The sequence below is a fragment of the Gigantopelta aegis genome, chromosome 4 (genome assembly GCF_016097555.1).
Source record: "Gigantopelta aegis isolate Gae_Host chromosome 4, Gae_host_genome, whole genome shotgun sequence".
Taxonomy (NCBI): Eukaryota; Metazoa; Mollusca; class Gastropoda; order Neomphalida; family Peltospiridae; genus Gigantopelta; species Gigantopelta aegis.
The window spans coordinates 33,465,720-33,486,787 of NC_054702.1; the positions used below are offsets into that span (position 1 = coordinate 33,465,720).

The 21,068-nt window shown below is 38.1% G+C and overlaps 1 protein-coding gene across 3 annotated transcripts in view; it reads right to left on the reverse strand.

Annotated features, from left to right (window-relative positions):
• The window catches only part of LOC121370424 (rho guanine nucleotide exchange factor 33-like), a 38,024-nt gene that overhangs the window by 12,690 nt on the left and 4,266 nt on the right, over positions 1-21,068 (reverse strand). For 2 of the 3 annotated variants that reach the window (XM_041495640.1, XM_041495642.1), the window contains exons 2-4: positions 15,194-15,252; positions 7,355-7,486; positions 1,364-1,509 (exon numbers count right to left, since the gene is read on the reverse strand). In XM_041495640.1, coding sequence (XP_041351574.1) covers positions 1,364-1,509; positions 7,355-7,486; positions 15,194-15,252 — 337 coding nt within the window. Of the gene's footprint in view, positions 1-1,363; positions 2,176-7,354; positions 7,489-15,193; positions 15,253-21,068 lie in introns of those variants that run through there. The other variant, XM_041495643.1, reaches the window with a different exon arrangement.

Sequence of the window (21,068 nt, forward strand, 5' to 3'; positions counted from 1 at the left end):
AAATAAAAGATGCATCAGAACATAGACAGAAAGACTGAGAGCATGACAGACAACAGATAGATGGATGAACAGACGACAAAGATTGATAGACAGTCACAGGGATTCTGATACAGGTTTTACAAATACTCAAAGCCACAACACACACACACATACCACACACACATACTACACACATACCACAATGTATGCACACACACACACACAAACACATATAGCATCAATGGCTGCTGAGTATCTCTATATCACACTGATCTATTAAACATTACATGACATGTTGAACTACAGCAGACCAACACATATTAAATAACTATTATCCAGAGAATATAATCACTTTCTTCATCCATCAAATGAAACAGGACTTGGAACCTGCTTGAGTATCTTCAATACCAGCACCATTCACAATTATCTGTTACTGGTTTGACTAACATCAATCTGAATGACCACATTATTCATGCCAGTGCACTACAACTGGTATATCAAAGGCTGTGATATATGCTATGTGGGATGGTGCATATAAAAGATCCTTTGTTACTAATGGAAAAATTAAGCAGTTTCCTCTCTAAGATTATATGTCGGAATTACCAAATTTTGACATCCAATAGCCACTGATTAATAAATCAATGTGCTCTAGTGGTGTTATTAAACAAAACTAAATTATTATTCATCCACCCAGATGGTACTGGTTGGCCAAACTTTTAGGCGTGGCTAGGCATTTTCGAAGCTATCTTAGCCCTACGAAATCGTAAAACCATTGTAGGCTATGACATCACTACAGCACACGTCATAATGACGTCATAGATCATGATGGTTAATGATTTCGTAGCGCTAAGATAGCTTCGAAAATACCTAGCCAGGACTCTAAATTTGGCCAACCAGTACCATCTGGGTGGACGAATAATAATTTTGTTTTCTTTAACGACACCACTAGAGCACATTGATTTATTAATCATTGGCTATTGGATGTCAACATTTGATAATTCTGACATGTAATCTTAGAGAGGAAACTGCTTAATTTTTTAATTAGTAGCAAAGGATCTTTTATATGCACCATCCCACACAGCATATATCACAGCCTTTGATATACCAGTTGTGGTGCACTGGCATGCATAATGTGGTCATTCAGATTGATGTTAGTGAACCCAGTAACAGAATGTTAATAGTGGTTTTTGTCAAGGACCACATCTTTAGAGATGGGAAAAAGAATGAAAATATGAGGGCCAAGGCTCCTGTGCCCCGTTCCACAAAGCGATCTTAACCCTAAGATTACCGTAAGCGCATAGCTACCCTATGCACTTAAGTTGACCTTAGGGCTAAGATCGCTTCGTGGAACAGGGCCCAGGACTAGAATGATCATCTGACATACTTGACTCTCTCCGAGATGGCGCCGGTCTTGAGGAGCTCCTCCACCAGCAGGTTTCTCTCGGCCTGCAGCAGACGAACCTTCTCCTCCAGACTCTCCTGTGTCTGGACGAACGCAGCCAGCTGACTCGACAGACAGCTCATCTCAGACTGAACAAACAAAAAACATACAAAAACCAGTTAAATAATTTAATAAATAACATACCCATATCATAGTTACCTGGAGATAGCTGGAAACAAGAGTCTAGGGGCCTAATTAACGAAACTCTCGCCACTTTGCGATATCGCAGTGCAATGCTACAAAGACTTGCAAAGAGGATGCTTTGTTGTCTAACAGAGCCTAAGAGAGCTTTGTGAATTAGGCCCCAGGACAGAAGACTCTGGAGTGTGGTTGGAGAGTGGTTGTTGATGGGCCAATGCCCCATGAGGGACAACGGGCATAAGTAAGTATTCATAGTTACCAACATTTTCATGAGCATACAAGTAGTACACCAGAAGAGAGGGGGTTAACACCAACATTCATTTTTACAATTAAAGATAAAAAAAGATGCTAATAAATATATTTATTATAAAATAACATGCACATACACTTGCAGAGATGAAAGTGAGTTGCAAAAACAAAACCTGGAAATTTTAATATTGGATTTTAAGTACTGAGGTTGACCAATGGGTTATGGTTGCACAGAATAGATACAACGCATCAACCAAAACCAACACTGTTTACCTCTTCAGTAATTGTATGTCTGAAATGTTTTTCTGTTTCTTACTGGATTCCTCATCATCAATCTGCATGTGTCTTATATAATTCTGGTCTTTCTGAAAATCAAATACAATTTATTATAGCTAAACTTGCATATTAAATGGACAAAGTCACAGATCTTTCTGTCAAAAACAAATTGAAGGGAGTGATTAATTGCTCCCCTGACTCACATTACGAAGCCATTTAAGATATTACCATATTGATAGCATATAAATTCACATGCTAAGGGGACTCCTTGATCTACTCCCTGGGGAGTGATGGGGAGCCAGTGGTAGCTTTCCTTAAATATCAAGGTGCAAGTCACGTAGATTAATGGGATAGTAGCAAAAGTATTTTCAGATTTGACTCAGTATAACAGTAATTAGCATCATGCTAATCTTTGAAGCCATGAAGTCCAGGGCCCCGTTCCATGACGCGATCTTAGCCCTAAGATCATCGTAAGTGCATATGTTAGCTGTGCAGTTATGGTGATCTTAGGGCTAAGATCACTTCGTGGAACGACGGCCCAGGGGCCTAATTCATTAAACTCTCACAACTTTGCGATCTCGCAGTGCAATGCTAAATGACTTGCAAAGAGGATGCTTTGTTGTCTAGCAGAGGCTAAGAGACACTTTGTGAATTAGGCCCCTGCATGTTATTTTTGCCAATCACCATGAATGTCAGGTTTAAATTTACAGTGAAAAGGCATCAGTCTTATCTAAAAATATGTATATAGACCAGATAAACTGAGGAGGATTTAATGGCTCAAACCTGTTCATAGCACTGGAAAAGCCCACTTTATCTGGCAGTCTGATTAAATCAGTAAATACTGTCAGTCTTACACTGATCAAGCTTATACAAGGACCATAGTTTTATTTGATTTGTGAGAAACACTTAGACGGGTCATCCAGTACATTTTAATATAAATGTTAGCCAAAGTGCAACATTTCTTTGTGAATTTCAATCTTAAGTCTTCCAATGACATGTTCCCACGAGGCATGATGAATTTGAGACTTGTACCAAGCTAATCTGCTATAACCATATTCTGTTATGTGAAAACACCTACATCTGCATTTCAAGTTTATCAAAATTAACCATCTACACAAAGAATATTCAATACAGAGTTGAGCATTTATTTCCACAATTTTTATTAATTTTATTTGGACCATTGGTGCCACAAGTATAGACGTCAAGGATTGTTTTAAAGTTTGTTTTGTTTAACAACACCACTAGTGCTATTGGATGTCAAATATTTGGTACTTCTGACATACAGTCTTAAAAAGAAAACCCACTACATTTTTCCATTAGAAGCAAGGGATCTTTTATATGCACCATTCCAGATAGGGTGGCACATACCACGGCCTATGATATACCAGTCATGGTGCACTGGCTGGAACAACCAATAGCCCACTGACAGGGATCGATCCCAGACTGACCATGCATCAGGCTAACGCTTTACCATGGGCTACATCCTGCCCTTCAAGGATTGTTTTCTTCTTTCACTTATAAAGCACAGACAGCATTTGACAGTGAATATTTAGTTGCATTCAGTATAAATATATTATAGTGAAATGCACTTGCACATAAAATATGTTTACTGTCCCTTAACCTTTTTGAATAGTATACACATAATTAAAATCTTAAACAAACAACACAAATTACCATGTAATAAACATATTGTGAGAATCTGGGATTACGATATTGCCAGTAAATTATTTTCTACAAATTAAGCTATAATTCAAGTTCGTTTTGTTTTAGCGCCAACGTGCATCGTAGTCTATATTTGTTTACATTGAACAGCGCAATTCTATGCGCCAAGTCAATAAAACAAGGCCTTGTTTATCGTATAACATTTATACACTTAATCATTAGTGTTTATATTATCAGTAGTCACAGATAACTTACCTTGTTAAGTGTTATTAAGTTGTTAAATTGGCATTTTTATACAGCCGCAAATATAAAAAGATCGAAGCCATGCTTTTGTACGAGTCTCGTTCTGGATTTTTGAGAGTTACTTCCGGGTTTTTGTCATTGCTATTTTTGACGTCTGTTACACTCTGTGAGTTAGGTAAATATTAGTAATTTCAGATATTACTAATGTAACTTATATCTAATTTGGAACGGATATGGAACTTATATTTATTTGTGTATATATGCTTAATTGTATTTATTTCGTTCCCATTATAGCATAGTAATTAAGGTATAAAGGCCTGTAGGGCCTAATGACGTTAGCCAGTAGTGAATGACGTCATTGGTTTTCTAACCTGCACTGCAGGATTTACAAATTCTGCAATGCAGGATTGTACCCTGCACTGCTGGATTTTACCCCGTTTTGCAGAATGCATACTCGCTCTGTGGAATGCATAATTCTGCAGTGCTGGATATTAACCAGTATTGCTGGATTTTGGCGGGGGTATAAATACGAATCCCGCAATGATTTGTCAGTTTCGGTCAATCGTTCGCCCCGATAGGTGGGTTGGGTTTATTAACAGAATACTAAATTATACGGGTTTTACATATGTGTATGTTATTGGGATAACTTGTAGAGACCAAACTCACAACCTTAATGATTAGATAATTAATAAAGATTAAAGGGTATTATTTTTCATAGAATTTAGGGAGATAGACAGTACCCATTTACACAGAAAAGGTGTATGCCCCGGAGTGTTGTGGTTTTTATGTGGCAAAGTTTAATGCATATTATATAGAGAGGGATTGAGTTAGAGAGATGCCTATGTAGTGGAAGTAGGTCTGTGTACCCAGACAAAGTATTTAAAGTGTATATACTTGCTGATATTCTTGGTCCAAAATTAAGTTTGTGTATATCATAACGTTGAAGACTTAGTATATTAGGAATAATTGTTATTGAGCAACTTACTGTCTCAGGTGAATAAGACTCAGTCTTTTAAGGTTATTTAAGAATTGTGGTATATTTCACAGCCTGAAAGTGACTTAGTCATATTTATTCAATTATTTATGTGAATTTTATTACTAAATGAATCAGTGAACATACAGTTCAACTGCGAATGTAATTTGAGGTTATTGTTAAATAAATATTGTTGAATTTTAATCTTGTTGGTGATCTTTTGCCTTCATAGTTAGTGGTTATGGCCATTTACAAGGACACCCTCTAATCCAGGGTCGTCACAATATTGCCAAACTGGACCCATTAGGTCAATGGTTCTTAAACAGTGGCATTATTGGGAGATTTAGGTGTGTGGGGGGGAATATTAACATTACTGAGAAAGAAGTGGTAAATGGTCATTTTGGGTCAACTCTTTAGTAGGTATGACACATAGAGTTAACAACTACATTAGATGGTGTGACATGTGAGAGGTAGTGAATAACATGACATAAATAAAGAAGATATTAAAATGATAAATTGTTAAGCCGCAGTGTTTCCTATTTGATGTATATCTGCCTTGTGCAAGATATCATCAGTAGGCTACTCAAGCTCAAGGCAATGTTTTGTTGTGCCTTGGGCATGAGTCACATATGAGAAATAATTTAAATCATGATGTACTCCATGATACTGTAATCTGAATTCTCAATGCAAATTATTTCTAATGCATGTATGTAACATAATATTAAAACAAACAAAGTGTCAGTTGGCAAGATTTGAACCTACTGCACCGATTCGCATGGCGGAGCAGGACGAAGCCCAGTGATGCGTGGTTGGTTTGGGATCGATCCCCGTTCGGTGGGCCCATTTCTTGCTCCAGCCAGTGCACAACGACTGGTATATCAAAGGCCATGGTATGTGTTATCCTGTCTGTGGGATGATGCATATAAAAGATCCCTTGCTGCTAATCGAAAAGAATAGCCCATGAAGTGGCGACTGGGTTTCCTCTCTCAATATCAGTGTGGTCCTTAACCATATGTTCAACACAATATAACCGTAAATAAAATGTGTTGAGTGAATAAAACATTTCCTTTTGTTTCTTTTTTTGATTCGCATGGCATTTGACAGACTGTCCCAGTCGAGGCATGGGATTTTTAATCCAGATACCGACTACAAACCCTGAGTGAGTGCTCCGCAAGGCTCAATGGGTAGGTGTAAACCACTTGCACCGACCAGTGATCCATAAATGGTTCAACAAAGGCCATGGTTTGTGCTATCCTGCCTGTGGGAAGCGCAAATAAAAGATCCCTTGCTGCTAATCTGAAAGAGTAGCCCATGTAGTGGCGACAGCGGGTTTCCTCTCAAAATCTGTGTGGTCCTTAACCATATGTCTGACACCATATAACCGTAAATAAAATGTGTTGAGTGCGTCGTTAAATAAAACATTTCTTTCTTCTTTCTATGACCCTAACCACTCGCCAACAGGTCTTCCACCTGAAAAGCATTCTGACATTTTGAGCTAGTTACAGAATTAAACAGAAATTCTGCAGAATTAAATATCTTGCCTACCATAAACTTTTTCAGTGCACTGTGATGAACATCCATAGGTGCAACTACATGAATATTTAAACTAAGCTGTGAGAAACTGATCTAAATGCAGAACTTTAATTCAAAAATGGATCTTGTCGCCACTGCTCCATTACCATCATTGAAACAGTAATACCTATATGATAGGTGAGACAAAAAATACCCAAATATGAAAGGGTTGTGTTAGAATTAATGACATTGGAGAGGGAGGAGGCAATTTTTTGTATACCCACCTGAGCCCAGTTCCACGAAGTGATCTTAGCACTAAGATCACCTTACTGCATAAGGTAGCTATGCACTTAAGATGAACTTAGGGCTGAGATCGCTTTGTGGAACGGGGCCCTGGACCTAAAAAAATACAATTTTATATACAAACCAGGTATGCTTAGATCAAAGAATACACCAGGTCGACCAAGAATATAAAAATAATAATTACCATGCCTCCCTCCCTTACACACACACCATTTGATCACAAAACTACATAAACCTAGTTTTACAAGTAAACGTAAATCTTTAACTAAACTACAATTATATTACTACTAACATACTTTTAGTATGGTAATACAAATTGTGGTTTAGTTAAAGATTTATTAATATAGTTTCAAATATACACATTTAATTTTCTTTCATCTTTACAATGCTCCATCTTCCATAATGATGTCATTCTGGATGCCAAAACCACATGTGAACTCATGGCAGGTATAACTGCTAGTCGCAAATGTAAACTTATGTTTTGTGAAATTGGCTCCAGCCTTTAGATCAGATTGAAACCCACTACATGTACTTAGCCGTCAGTACTTAAATCTGCCATGGCACATAACACTTACTTGCACTGACTCCAACGTCTGTGACATGTCTGCAAGCTTTTTCTTCACTGCTATGTTGTCATCCTGTATGACAGTAAGAGTCTGCAAGACCTGCATGAATTCTTTCTTTAGCTCATGCACCATGTTCTCAATCTGGAAATAAACCAAGATTTCAACACATAAAAAAAGAAGAAAAAAAAAGACGAGAGATTTACTTTAAGAGATATCAGCAACACAGCAACACATACACAAGCCTTTCAAATGTCTAGCTATAAACAAAGCACACTTTGCAGATCAAGCCTGGTGCCTGAACTTTTGGACCAACGTTAAGGAGAAGTAGGAGAGGATGCTAGAAGACCAGAAAGGAAGGAAGGAAATATTTTATTTAACAACAAACTCAACACATTTTCTTTACAGTTAGATGGCGTCAGACTTATGGTTAAGGACACCAGAAAGGAAGAGAAATGGAGACAGCGAGGACAGGCAGGGCAGGAGAGAGGAGTCAAAGAAGGGCAGACAGTGTTTAATATCTCTGAAGGGGTGGGATGTAGTCCAGTGGTAAAGTGCTCATCTGATGTTCCTGCCAGGATGGTGAATCCATGGCTTCACAGTGATTATTATTGTATAATCCAGATTTCAGATCTTGCCTAGTTTCATGGCTATTATTCTCAAGTAAGTTACATTTAAACTACAAATCAAAACCTGTCTGGATATAAAACATTAAATGACATTTAATTATACACTATTGATAACACAGACACAAACAGTGTGCAGAGTAACCAGTACTTTATTAAGCATGCCAAATAGTTTGATAACTATAATATAGTGCTCAATCTTTTATTAGAATATAAAAATGCAATGATTTACATGTATCTGCTATTCTAATTTTATTACTAAAAAAAACCCACTTATTCTGAGACTTATAAAATCACCTGGATGTTTGCACTAAGTAGGTTAAATCATTACTAGCATGTAATTGTAAAAAGTATTTTTTCTTTCTCTTGCACACACTTACTTCTAGCAAACCATATAACCGTAAATAAAATGTGTTGAGTGCGTCGTTAAATAAACCATTTCCTTCCTTTCCTTCCTCTAGCAAACACAACTTAAAGCACATGCTTAACAATATATAACCAAGTAACACATACTTAACAATATATAACCAAGTAACACATACTTAACAAGTAACACATACTTAACAAGTAACACGTACTTAACAATATATAACCAAGTAACACGTACTTAACAATATATAACCAAGTAACACGTACTTAACAAGTAACATGTACTTAACAATATATAACCAAGTAACACGTACTTAACAATATATAACCAAGTAACACGTACTTAACAATATATAACCAAGTAACACGTGCTTAACAATATATAACCAAGTAACACGTACTTAACAAGTAACACATACTTAACAATATATAACCAAGTAACACGTACTTAACAATATATAACCAAGTAACACGTACTTAACAAGTAACACATACTTAACAATATATAACCAAGTAACACGTACTTAACAATATATAACCAAGTAACACGTACTTAACAATATATAACCAAGTAACACGTACTTAACAATATATAACCAAGTAACACGTACTTAACAAGTAACATGTACTTAACAATATATACTCTTCAAAAGAAGAAATGCAAAACAACATTGTCGTAACATTTGGAGAATTGATTTAATTATTGAATGGTGAATCCGATAATTACCAAATGTTGAAGGATTGTTCACAATTCACTCTAGTCCATTGTGAGTAAGTGATAGGACACACCACCAAGGTCAAGGTCATCTGGAGTCAATACCGGGTGTGGCCTCCACGTGTGTTGACAACTGCCTGGCACCGCCTGCCCATTGAAGCAACCAGAGTACGGATGACCTCCCGGGGGATGGTGGCCCACTTGGCCTGCAAGGCTGCTGCCAGCTCGGGCAGGGTCTGGGGCTGTGGTTGTCGCTGTCGGTCCAACTCGTCCCATAGATGCTCAATTGGGTTCAAATCCGGTGATATCGATGGCCAAGGAAGGACATTAATGTTGTTGTTCTGTAGGAAAGCCGTTGTGAGACGTGCTGTGTGAGGCCTGGCGTTGTCATGTTGGAACACTGCGTTGGCGTTGACCATAACTGGAACGATGTGTGGCCGGAGGATCTGGTCAATGTAGCCCTGTGCATTCAGGTTGCCCTGCACGTGGACCAGGTCAGTTCTGCCAGTGTGTGAGATGGCTGCCCACACCATGACACTACCCCCGCCGAATCTGTCCACTTCCTGCACGCAGTTTGCCGCATAACGTTCACCACGACGCCTATACACGCGACATCTTCCATCATGACGTCGGAGCAGAAATCGGGACTCGTCACTGAACCACACCTGTCTCCATCGCAGTTGAGGCCATTGTCGATGAATCTGGCACCACTGCAGTCGGAGTCGACGGTGTTGTGGTGTTAAGAAGACACCTCGAACTGGACGTCTGGCACGAATTCCTACCTCACGTAGGCGGTTCCGTACGGTCTGGTCGGATATCCTGCGCAAACCTGGTATTGCTGCGGCTGTGGAGGTGGCAGTAGTCAATCGTTCCCGTAGGTGGCGTACCCGGATGTAGCGGTCCTGCCAGGGGGTAGTGACCCGTGGTCGACTGGATCTAGGGAGGTCACGTGTTGATCCATGTTGCTGGTAACGGTCCCACAGTCTGGAGATGGTGCTTGGGGACACATGGAATGCCCTGGCAACGGCCGTTCTGGATTCGCCTGCGTCTAGTCGGCCGATGGCATTGTTTCTCTGCGGTTCACTGAGACGTGGCATGTCCTGGATTGTCAACTGTCGGCCAGATACAGAGGCCAGGCAAGCGAACACCCTGCACTTTTATACTGTCGGTGTTCATGTTGCACGTGCAGACAACGCACGTGCAGTGGTGACATGGTTTGCACGTGGCTGCGTTTTTGCGAATATTCACATTTTGGAACTTTATTGTACAGTAGCTGCGTTTTATCGAATGTAACCGTGGGAATGTGTTTGGGACATGCAATGACCTTATATTCACAAAGCATGAACCGGTAGGAAACATAAAATCGGAGTTATAACCCATTTGTACCCTTTTGCGTTTCTTTTTTTGAAGAGTATATAACCAAGTAACACGTACTTAACAATATATAACCAAGTAAACCTTTTATTTTGTATTTTAATGTAGAAAACAGCAAAAATCAATGCATATTTAATAATGTTTATGCATGCACTCATCAATGAAACCTGATGGCCAACAGTCAAGCTGGTGTAACTTACACATGTCAAAACAAAATATCTTTGATTTAATTTCCCGATAGCTCGATAAGTAGTAGACAAGAAATACACTTCTCTTGCCAAGATCAGATCGCTTTAGTAGTTAAATCTGTGAGCAGATTGTGTATATATCAATTACTGTCACCATCATTTAATAAAACACTGGTCAAACATCTGTGAAATGAAAATCACATATACATGTAGTAAGAAAAATAATTACACATTAAAATTCATTAAAAATACACTACACATTATAAAAAATACACTGCACACTACAAAAAATACACACACAACACATACAAACAAAGATGTTATTATAACAGAAAAATAAAAACACTAAAGAATATCTGTACATATTATTTTAGTTTATGAATATTAATTTTCATTAAACTTTAAACATATACATTAATGAGTATTCTGAGAGTACTGACAACAAAAAGCAGTACCAGGCCCAATACATTTTCATATCTCCTAAGATCAAGGGCCATAACTGTCAAAAATAGGCAAATCCCCATGAAAGTCAAACTTAATCTTAACTCTACATTATAAAGCTATACACAAAATTTCAGCTTAATATCTAGTCTGGAGAACTATACTTGGGATGGACAGACAGATGGATTGAGACAAACCTATATTGTCCTCTAGTTGAACAGGTGGCGAACTAATAACATGATGTCCACTAAAGTATGTTTAAACTGTTGGAGCACACCAGCCTATCTAAGATCTCTTACTACTACCTGATAATGAAGTACCGTATTTGACCGGAAATAAGCCCAGGGGGCCAAGACAACTCATTGTGAGCTTAGCATGGGGTGGGCTTATTCCCAGACAAGGGGCCAATTTTGTTGAAATTTCTTTTAATAATAATAATTAAAATAAATAACAATACTTTAATGAACTTAGAAGAAAACAAAAAACGTTCAGTAGCACATCTATTAATTAGTGTTCCATTTGTTATTAATAAATAATAATTGTTTATTAATTAAATTGTGTTTTTTGTACTAGTATCTAATTATCAGAAACACACCTTCTATGTTACCATTACTTACCAGTGCTGTTTATTTACATCCAAAATTTAATGCTGAGAAGACTTAAAACAACAGCAATTAACAACAACTCAATAGCGTATACACCCGTTTCTGACACAGGCAGCCAACTTACACTACAAATAATTGTCAATCTAAGGTCATTGTTCTTAGCCAATCAGAATAAGGTATTTGCTTAATTAGCATTAACTGCGGACCCAGTGTGGTGGTAAAAACAGACATTGGTTTTTAGTTCATATTTGGGCTTGGATACTTCAGAGAAATACTGCAGGCATGAAATTGAAAACAATGTTACACACTGTTATTGTTAGACTGCTAAATCTCACTGGTGGTAAAATATTGTATTACATTTGTGTTTAATTATCTGCAGGAGGTATGACCTTTTAAATGAACTTTGAGCAAACTTGCAATTTCGTGTTATTTATAAGGTGACGAAGTTGGGGGTGGGCTTATTTACGAATGAGGGCCTAATTTCTTAAATGCTATCAAAACGGAGGGGGGCTTATTCAAAGACATGGGCTTATTTCCGGTCAAATACGGTAAAGCTATATAACAAAATATTTTTAAAATTATTTCTCTCAATAGACCAAATGTTGCAATTATTTGTTCGACATGTTAGACACAACATATATGCATTAAAGCATTCAAATGTGCTGTTGTGTTGTTAAAACAAAAAGTTCTATTTCTTTTCTTCACCTTAGCTAAAGTGAGAAATAAGTCCCCAACAAACCAAATTAGGTTTTCTTGTGACTATATAATTATACAACCACATAAAAGGCTTGTCAGCATAAAGACTATGCAGGCAAATGGCATATTTCATCATTTATTTTAACATCTTACTATGTTTACTATGGACAATTCCTTTCGTTTAATTCGCAGCAAGGGATCTTTATATGTACTATTCTACAGAAAGGATGGTACATATCACAATATTTGTTACAGCAGTTGTGGGGCACTGGCTGGAATGAGAAATAGCCCAATAGCACTGGCTGGAATGACAAATAGCCCAATGGCACTGGGCTGGAATGAGAAATAGCCCAATGGCACTGGCTGGAATGAGAAATAGCCCAATGAAACTGGCTGGAATGAGACATAGCCCAATGAAACTGGCTGGAATGAGAAATAGCCCAATGACACTGGCTGGAATGAGACATAGCCCAATGAAACTGGCTGGAATGAGAAATAGCCCAATGACACTGGCTGGAATGAGAAATAGCCCAATGACACTGACTGGAATGAGAAATAGCCCAATGACACTGGCTGGAATGAGACATAGCCCAATGACACTGGCTGGAATAAGAAATAGCCCAATGGCACTGGCTGGAATGAGAAATAGCCCAATGGCACTGGCTGGAATGAGAAATAGCCCAATGAAACTGGCTGGAATGAGACATAGCCCAATGGCACCGCCATATAACTGTAAATAAAATGTGTTGAGAGTGTCGTTAAATAAAAGATTTTTCTTTCTTTCTCAGTGCTAAAGCACTTGCCTGAGGGGTGATGGGTCACAGAATCGATTGTCTCCAATGAATTGTTTTTTCTTCTTTTTGTCCTATCCCGAGCCACATGTCTGGTACATCAACGTTAAACTTTGTTAAAAATAGTAGAGCACATTGCTATTAGATGTCAAGCGTTTGGTAATTCTGACACTTTGTCTCAGAGAGGAAACCTGCTATATTTTTCCATTAGTAGCAAGGGATCTTTTATATGACACAGACAGGATAGCATATACCATGCCAATTGATATACCAGTCATGGTGCACTGGCTGGAATGAGAGATAGTACATTGAGCTTTACCACTGGGCTACATCCCGTCCCGGTACATTAAAGGCATATGATGTGGATGGTACCTTTACTTGTAGTGTCCTGTTCATAGAAGTACATGTATATAAAGACCCTTATTGCTTTATTGACAGGCATAGCCTATATGGTGGCAGCAAGTCTCTTTTCTTTCTCTTTCTCAATCAAATGTTGAAATAACGATATGCTAGACACCCAATAACCATAGGTTAAAATGTGTTGAGTTGTTCCTTTTCCTACAAGAAAACTAACAGAACAGAATCACACACATACACACTCAGTGCTTGACTAGTACCCAGCTGGCACCTATCCAACATGTGAGACAACTTCTCAGTTAGCCACTACTAACTAAAGCAGTTATTCAACAAAACTGCTCTACATATCTCATTAAAGAATTTAATGAAGATACATGCACACAATACATATATTCAGAACAACAATGCAACTGGTGGCCCTTAAACAATACTTTTGCTGCTAGTGTCACATTATTTCCATTTGCTGTATCTACTCAAAAACAAAACAACTATGAAATTAATTCAGTGTATTTCCATTTTTCTATACTTTACCTTAGTTTAAGTTAGGTTTGTTTTCAAAACAAGTATATATTGCACTTTCAGATATACTCAAAGGCAAAAGTTATTGTGACACACAAAAGACAAAGATAATTGATGATAAGTTTTTACTGCTGTGTATGAAACGTTATAACATGGAAAGAGAAATGTCCGAAGGTATAGAAACAAGAAATAGTCCATGAAAAGGGCGCACCTGCCATATGCAAATGAGCCACATCACTAGAGGGGGTCCAGAGCAAAGTTCACACAGTCAGTAGCGAGTGTGTCCACCTTGAGCATTGATACAGGCCTGGTACCATTGTCTCACTGAGGCCACTAAACGTTGGAGAAAGTTCCTGGGAATGCCTGTTTCGCAGATGCGTGGTTAGGATCCATGCGTCTTGGTGAGGGGTTGTCACAGGTAGTCGGCCGCTACGGGGACCGTCCCTGACCTGGTTGTTTTGTTGATATTGTTGCCATAAGTGCCATATGGTGTTTCTGTGGACATTGCATTGACGTGCGACATTACGTTACACGGTCCCAGATTCAAGCATCCCTATGACTCACCATCTTTCATTTTCACTGAGCCCTGGCATGATGAAATTGCATAAAACAGTTCACTAATGGCATTTTTCTGACTTCTAAAGGCTGCACAGAGTGGCAACGATTTGTGACTGAATGTCTGGCCTTTTATGGTGAACACTAAGACAGGATTTCTCCCGAATATTCCATGTTTCTTGCACAAAGCATGCAATCGCTGCAATAACTGCTTGGTTGCATTTCTTTGAACTGTTTCATGCACATTTTCTTGGTTTACATCCATAAATCCATTCACAAATTTATTACACCAAACAATCCATGTCACAATAATTTTTGCCTTTGAGTATATATGGGTTTTTTCTTTATTTTATTTAATTAATATATGTTGTACTTATTAACTGGTAAACAGTTATATTTTTCACTTCATCCGTTAACGAAATAAAGCTCAGTCTTTGTCTTTTATTTACTGGAATCTTAGTAAATTACACACAAATACTTCTCTAGAGAAATTGGACATTTTACTTGGAGATAAAGGATCGATCCCCATTAGGCTCATTCCAGCCAATGCACCATGACTGGTATATCAAAGGTCGTGGTATACTATCATATCTCTGGGATCGTGTATGCACTTACCTCAGAAACATGCTGCTCTATGCCGATATTTTCATTGCTTCTACTACAGTCTGAATTTTCTGTAAAAATAAACAAAAATAGTTTATAAAGTTAAAAGCAACATTGTGGGTAGGGTTTTTAAAAAATAAAATCAGACTCACAATTCAAAATGTAATACTAATAGCTGAATAACATTATTGCATCAGATGTTATAATTAGGCGTAGGAAAAAAAAATGGTTTGGTTCCGGTTACCCGACCGTCCCTAGATTTTTGGTGCCAACCTTAAACTTTTTTTTAACCTTTTACCCCCCTTTTTTTTTTCCACCTGTTTTATTTAATAATCCATTAATATCAATCCTAATTTTCGTTGACTCTAAAAACAACAACTGTAGAGAGATGCCACGAGATCCGTCAGTCCAAGATCTCGTTACCAGAAGACCCGGAACACTTCGCGCAATTTTACTTCCGAAGAGTTCCAAATAAAAAGCTTCCGAGAGCCATTCGGAACTCCTCGTACACTTCCACGAAATATAAGCATAGCGGAATGTGACGAGGTGTTCCGTTTGGATTCACAAGTTCCGAATGAGTACGAGAACACGTCCGAGAGCATGTGGTGTCAATGACATCTTCCATTTACAGAGTAGAAAGTCAAAAATGTGCTCATTCAAATCAAATAATATTATTTAAATCAATTTCAAATGAAACGAAAGAAAGAAATGTTTTATTTAACGACGCACTCAACAGGCATCGAAATAAGCAGTGTCTGGTAACCCATTTACAGGTTACCACAAAATATAGTCTGGAGACACGACGGCAGGGGGGGGGGGGGGGGGGGAAGAACGGGGGTTGAAAATGGGCAGAATTTTGAAAATAGCAAAAAATAAAAAGAATTGACTGCTCGGCCGAATATTTATATAATTTGGAGCATTTTAGAAGGACAGTCCAAAATTAAATAAGAGAAAGAAGAGAGGATCAGACTATTTAATAATATTTAAAAAAAAAAAAAGTAATTCCGACATAAAATTTTGAACACAGATCTAAAAGTTTAAAGTCTGATCGATATGTCCACGCGAGTGGCCTCGTTAAGGCCGTTTGGGTGCACAGCTTAAAGGGACGATATGGGTTGCATAATTGCTAGTATAAAATAAATAAATATGCAATGAGGCAAAACATGTCAGTAGTTTGTATTTATTTGTATAACACGAATACGCCACGACACAGACTTCGGACATTTTCGGTTTTCTTTACGATATGATCGGGAAAATAATTACAAACGATCACACTATAAACCACTTCCCGTGTATAATTTATTTTGAACAAAGCCTGGCATACAATATGCAATTACTGCATTCCTTTGTGACATCGGAAATATGGCAATGCCGCAAATGTTAAAAATTAATAAGCAAGCATAACATAATACAGGGTGCAATTTGTTTTTAAAATTTTGATTAGCAGTTTTTCCTACTGGATGGAGAATTGATTAGCAACTATTGGAATTTGATTAACACTTTAATAAAATGAGTAAACATTAATAAAACACATTCTTTTCAATAAAATTGCATATTTCTTATACATGTATCTGTATTGTGGGCTGCTTACCCCAAAATAAAACAAGTACAGAACAGTACATGTGAAGGGTCATCACTGTCACTTGTTTACAAGGCCGTATCCTCCGGAGGTCAAGGGGGGCAGTTGCCTCCCCCTCCACACACACACACAGAGAATCTCACTTTGGTTTTTTTTGGCTAGATAGAAAATAGCATAGGAATGTCAGGGTTTAATTTTTATAGTACAACATATTTCTGAATAATATTTGTCAATGGTTATGCTAAGCAGCTTGGTCATCTAACTTGTTCAAAGTGATTTTTTAGTCTTTCCTGAATTGATTTGTATGTCTGATCCAAAGTGCGACTGAAGCCCGTGAAAAATTCCTCATTTGGCTGATCATTCCAACGTATTCAGTGTTCATTTTTGTTATGAAAATTGACAATTCTTAAACGATATATATATACGTATTTTACCGGAACATTATTTGCCAAGGCAATTCGAAATTAAAAACGCCAAGCTGTTAATTAGTCGATAATACTGTATGTATACGCAAACATTTTCGCGGCTAAAATAATTCGTGATCAAGCTTTCATTTTACATTTTTATGATAGTTTTTGCCAATAATAAAATAAAAACGACCAATATCAACTTAACTCCTTTCAATGACAGTTTCACGTACGATATAATTATATTCGAGACATTCTCGCCATGCGGTCCGCTAGTCTTGTCCGCATGTATGTCTGATAATACATGATGCAGAAAACTTGAAAAATCACAAACTAGACCAAATACTATTTATTAGTAGTATTCATAGGTTGCATTCAGGTTTACAAATAACGAAAGCCACAAGTATGTATCGAATATAAGAATAATCAGTGTAAAAACAACAAAATGAAATCTCGTAGTCACGAGAGTTCAGCCAGCCGTTTGTCACTAGTGTTTGCCAGACTGTTTTTTACGCAACAAGTTAAACCGAACGACCACTTCGACAACCGGTCAAAATAATTATCAGACATTTTGACTACTGGCTATCGCTGAACGCCGATCATGCATAGCACCGAGTGTCACACGTAATTAAATTCGCGGAGCTATCAGCATGTTCGCGGTATATTTAATTCGTGAACATAATATATTTGCGTGCACGGTAGGCTACAAGTTCAGAGCTGCTTGCAAATTAGGTTACCACAATGACGTAGCAACTAGTACGTTACGTCACTGTTCTTGTTAAAACGTCAAACATCCTCGGCGTATTCCAACAGTATTTTCTATTTGAAATACTAACACACGTGATAACAGGCATTGAAATAAGTCGAGAACGGTCGTTCAGGTTACCGGGAGGTTACCACATGTTAGAGAACGTAAACCAGGCAATGCATTCAGGACTTCTGCATTTCATTATCTTGTCAGGAATTGCATCGATGTTCGCGCGCAAGTCACTCCGCGTTTAAGCAGCGTCCACTAGATGAATTTATGTCCGCGTTTTGTTTTCTCGTACAAAATTGCACCGATGTTCGTGCGCACTTGTGCAATTGCAAAGCAATTTTGGCAATCCGCATTTAAGCAGCGCCCACTAGATAAATTTACTTCCGGATTTCGTTTCTCGTACCGATGTTCGCGCGCACCGTTACAATTTCAGAATGACTGCGTAGTAGTAACAGGAATTCAATTCTAACTTTCATATAGTTGTGGAAACCTATAGGTTACCAGACTATATTTTGTGGTAACTTGTAAATGGGTTACCAGACACAATGCTTATTTCGATGGCTGTGATAAGGTTGTACACTGAGATAAATGTTAAAAATGTTTATCATTGGCGAATCAGTTACCTTGGCTGGGATCACGGAAAATCGACATTCCTAAGTGCGTTCTTCTCCCGCGATCTCAATTTAAAGATCAATTTGGTCACAAAAAACATGCATCGCAAACTGCTAGTCATTGTTACAATATTGCATCGCGATCGCAAGATTTTGTATCGCTTTTTGCGATGCGAACCCGGTCATTTTGCAGCCTGTAATATATCGTTCACTTGAGTAAATATCAGACAATTTTAGCTCACACTGTTCGGTTTTTCCTGTTAAATCGCTGGGAATAAGCGAAGAAAATACAACTGGTAAAACGTCTAGATACTCTACATTAAACATTTGGCATAACATACAACGGTACTAGTGTCGTAGCATAGCATAGGCAGCTGTCGGTGTCCATAGTTTCTAGTTCGAAAAATTAATTTTAATAAATCAAATGAGCTATTTAAAGTTAATCAATGTTTTGGAAAACAATCAGGAATTCCGATTTGCAATCGCGGAAAATCAGTGCCTCTAATGCTGTGATCTTTGGCGAGTTGACAATCTTGTCAGTGATGAAGAATACATGCTCTTCATCATTAGATACAGATGATGAAAAATTGACACATCTTACCATGGGTGTAGACATGCAGTCACGTGCACAGTGTCCTATTTTTTCACAGCTCGAGCAAGTCTTGCCTCTGGCTGGGCAGTCATTCTTGGAGTGAGCCGAGATCCACAGTAATGACAGGAATTACTTGTTGAGTGCTCACCGGAAACACGATTGTGACGACCACAGCGGCTGGAATCACCTCAACGATAGGTGTTGCCTCGATGACTGGGACCACGGGTAGTCGGTTCTATTTGCACACATGTACTACGTTGGTGTCCATTGTGAAGAAAGCGACCACCGGAATGATTGGAACCACGCGAGTGATATCGTTGTCCACAACGACAACGATGATGTTCATTGTTGACATTGTAGGCAATGGCATCACTGGAGACAGAATTAGCAGCAACAGCATTCTCAATGATAGCAGCTCTACTTTCAGAAAGTTCCATACTGAGAGCTTCATCTAGCACAAGTTTGCCTGGGAGTTGAATTGTCCTTCAGAGCTTTCCTGCACACTCTGGTAGATGTGCAGCCTTGTATGATTTTTGTATGAAATATTCATCCAGGGACTTCTTTAGCACGGTATATTCCCTAGGTATAGGGTTGTCTCCGTCACGTCATTGCTCCAATCCCTTTCTGTTCATCGGTCATTGCGTCAAATATTTCAAAAACATCGTCGCCTGCATAGTGTAGGTATGTGAGAATCGGCCCCAGGCATCGCATATGCTTAGGTCAAATACCTGGTTTCTGGGTTGATCGCAGTGCAGCAGGCAGTGGAAATGCTGTACTTTCAAGTGCATTTTCTGGGTCGTGGGCGCAAGGTTGAAAATCTACACTTATACTGATGACGTAGTTTACATTTTCAGCAGTTGCCTCGTCTTCGATTTATTTCCATAAGATTCCTAGAAGTTTCACAAATCATCTGTTAAAAGTTTGGTATACATAACCAATAAAAAATGCCTCCGATTTACCGAAAAGCGAGTAAAGACTCTTTTCAAACTTATATAGACCTGTAGTATGTGTTCTTTTCTACCTTTATGTGGATTTTCAGGACAATCCTACATACAGCCACTGATTTATACCAGCAGCAGGATCGGGTGTCCAAGCCGTTGATTTGATTTGTCAACAAACCTTCGATAATCAACCTCAAAATAATGATGGTTAATCTCATTGGAATTCTTCAAATTGTAATCAGAATAGTTTATTAACAAGCAAAGATGACTTTGATATGCATTTCATTGAAATTTGGGATTTAATAATGCCGATGGTTAATGATTTTGTCTGGCATGTTTTGTTCTAAAAGTGTGCATGCGACCTGAAATTAGGTCACATGACCCAAATGCTGCCACCTGATTGGTCCAGACTACTGTTTACATTGAAATTAGCCATGTGCTCAGTGTTTATTTTCTACATATGGTTTATTTTCATCAGTTTTGATGTTCATTTTAATATTTTTGTGGTAAGTCTCTAAAGTTTCGCCATTATTTCAATTTGGGAAAGATTGCTGGATCCTGTACTCACTTGATGCACATTTTATTGGAATTATTTCCTTAATGTGTTTTTTTGCATGCATTGCTATGCTCAGTAATTCAGTAATGTTATTGTTCAAGTGAGAATAGACCCATCTGATAGAACTTTTTGCTAGCTGTCTGCTGGTGCAGGTTTTGTTGAAATATTCCAAATATTAACCTTCTGACTACTGAAGGCGAGATATCTCGCCCGACGTCACGTCAGTCGACATACTGTACACTGTATACAGTGCATTCCCCAATTCATATTTCCCGCCGTTTTTTTCAAAATGGTCGCTTTTGTTTTGATTTTTTTCAAATGAAAATACCGTGAAATTTTATGTTCAAAAAGTGGTTTTCCGCAAGTATTTTCGCTTGACAACAATGGCGGCACGTTGCGGTCATTTTCAGGGATCGATAGCCGACTGTGACAGCTAATTTAATA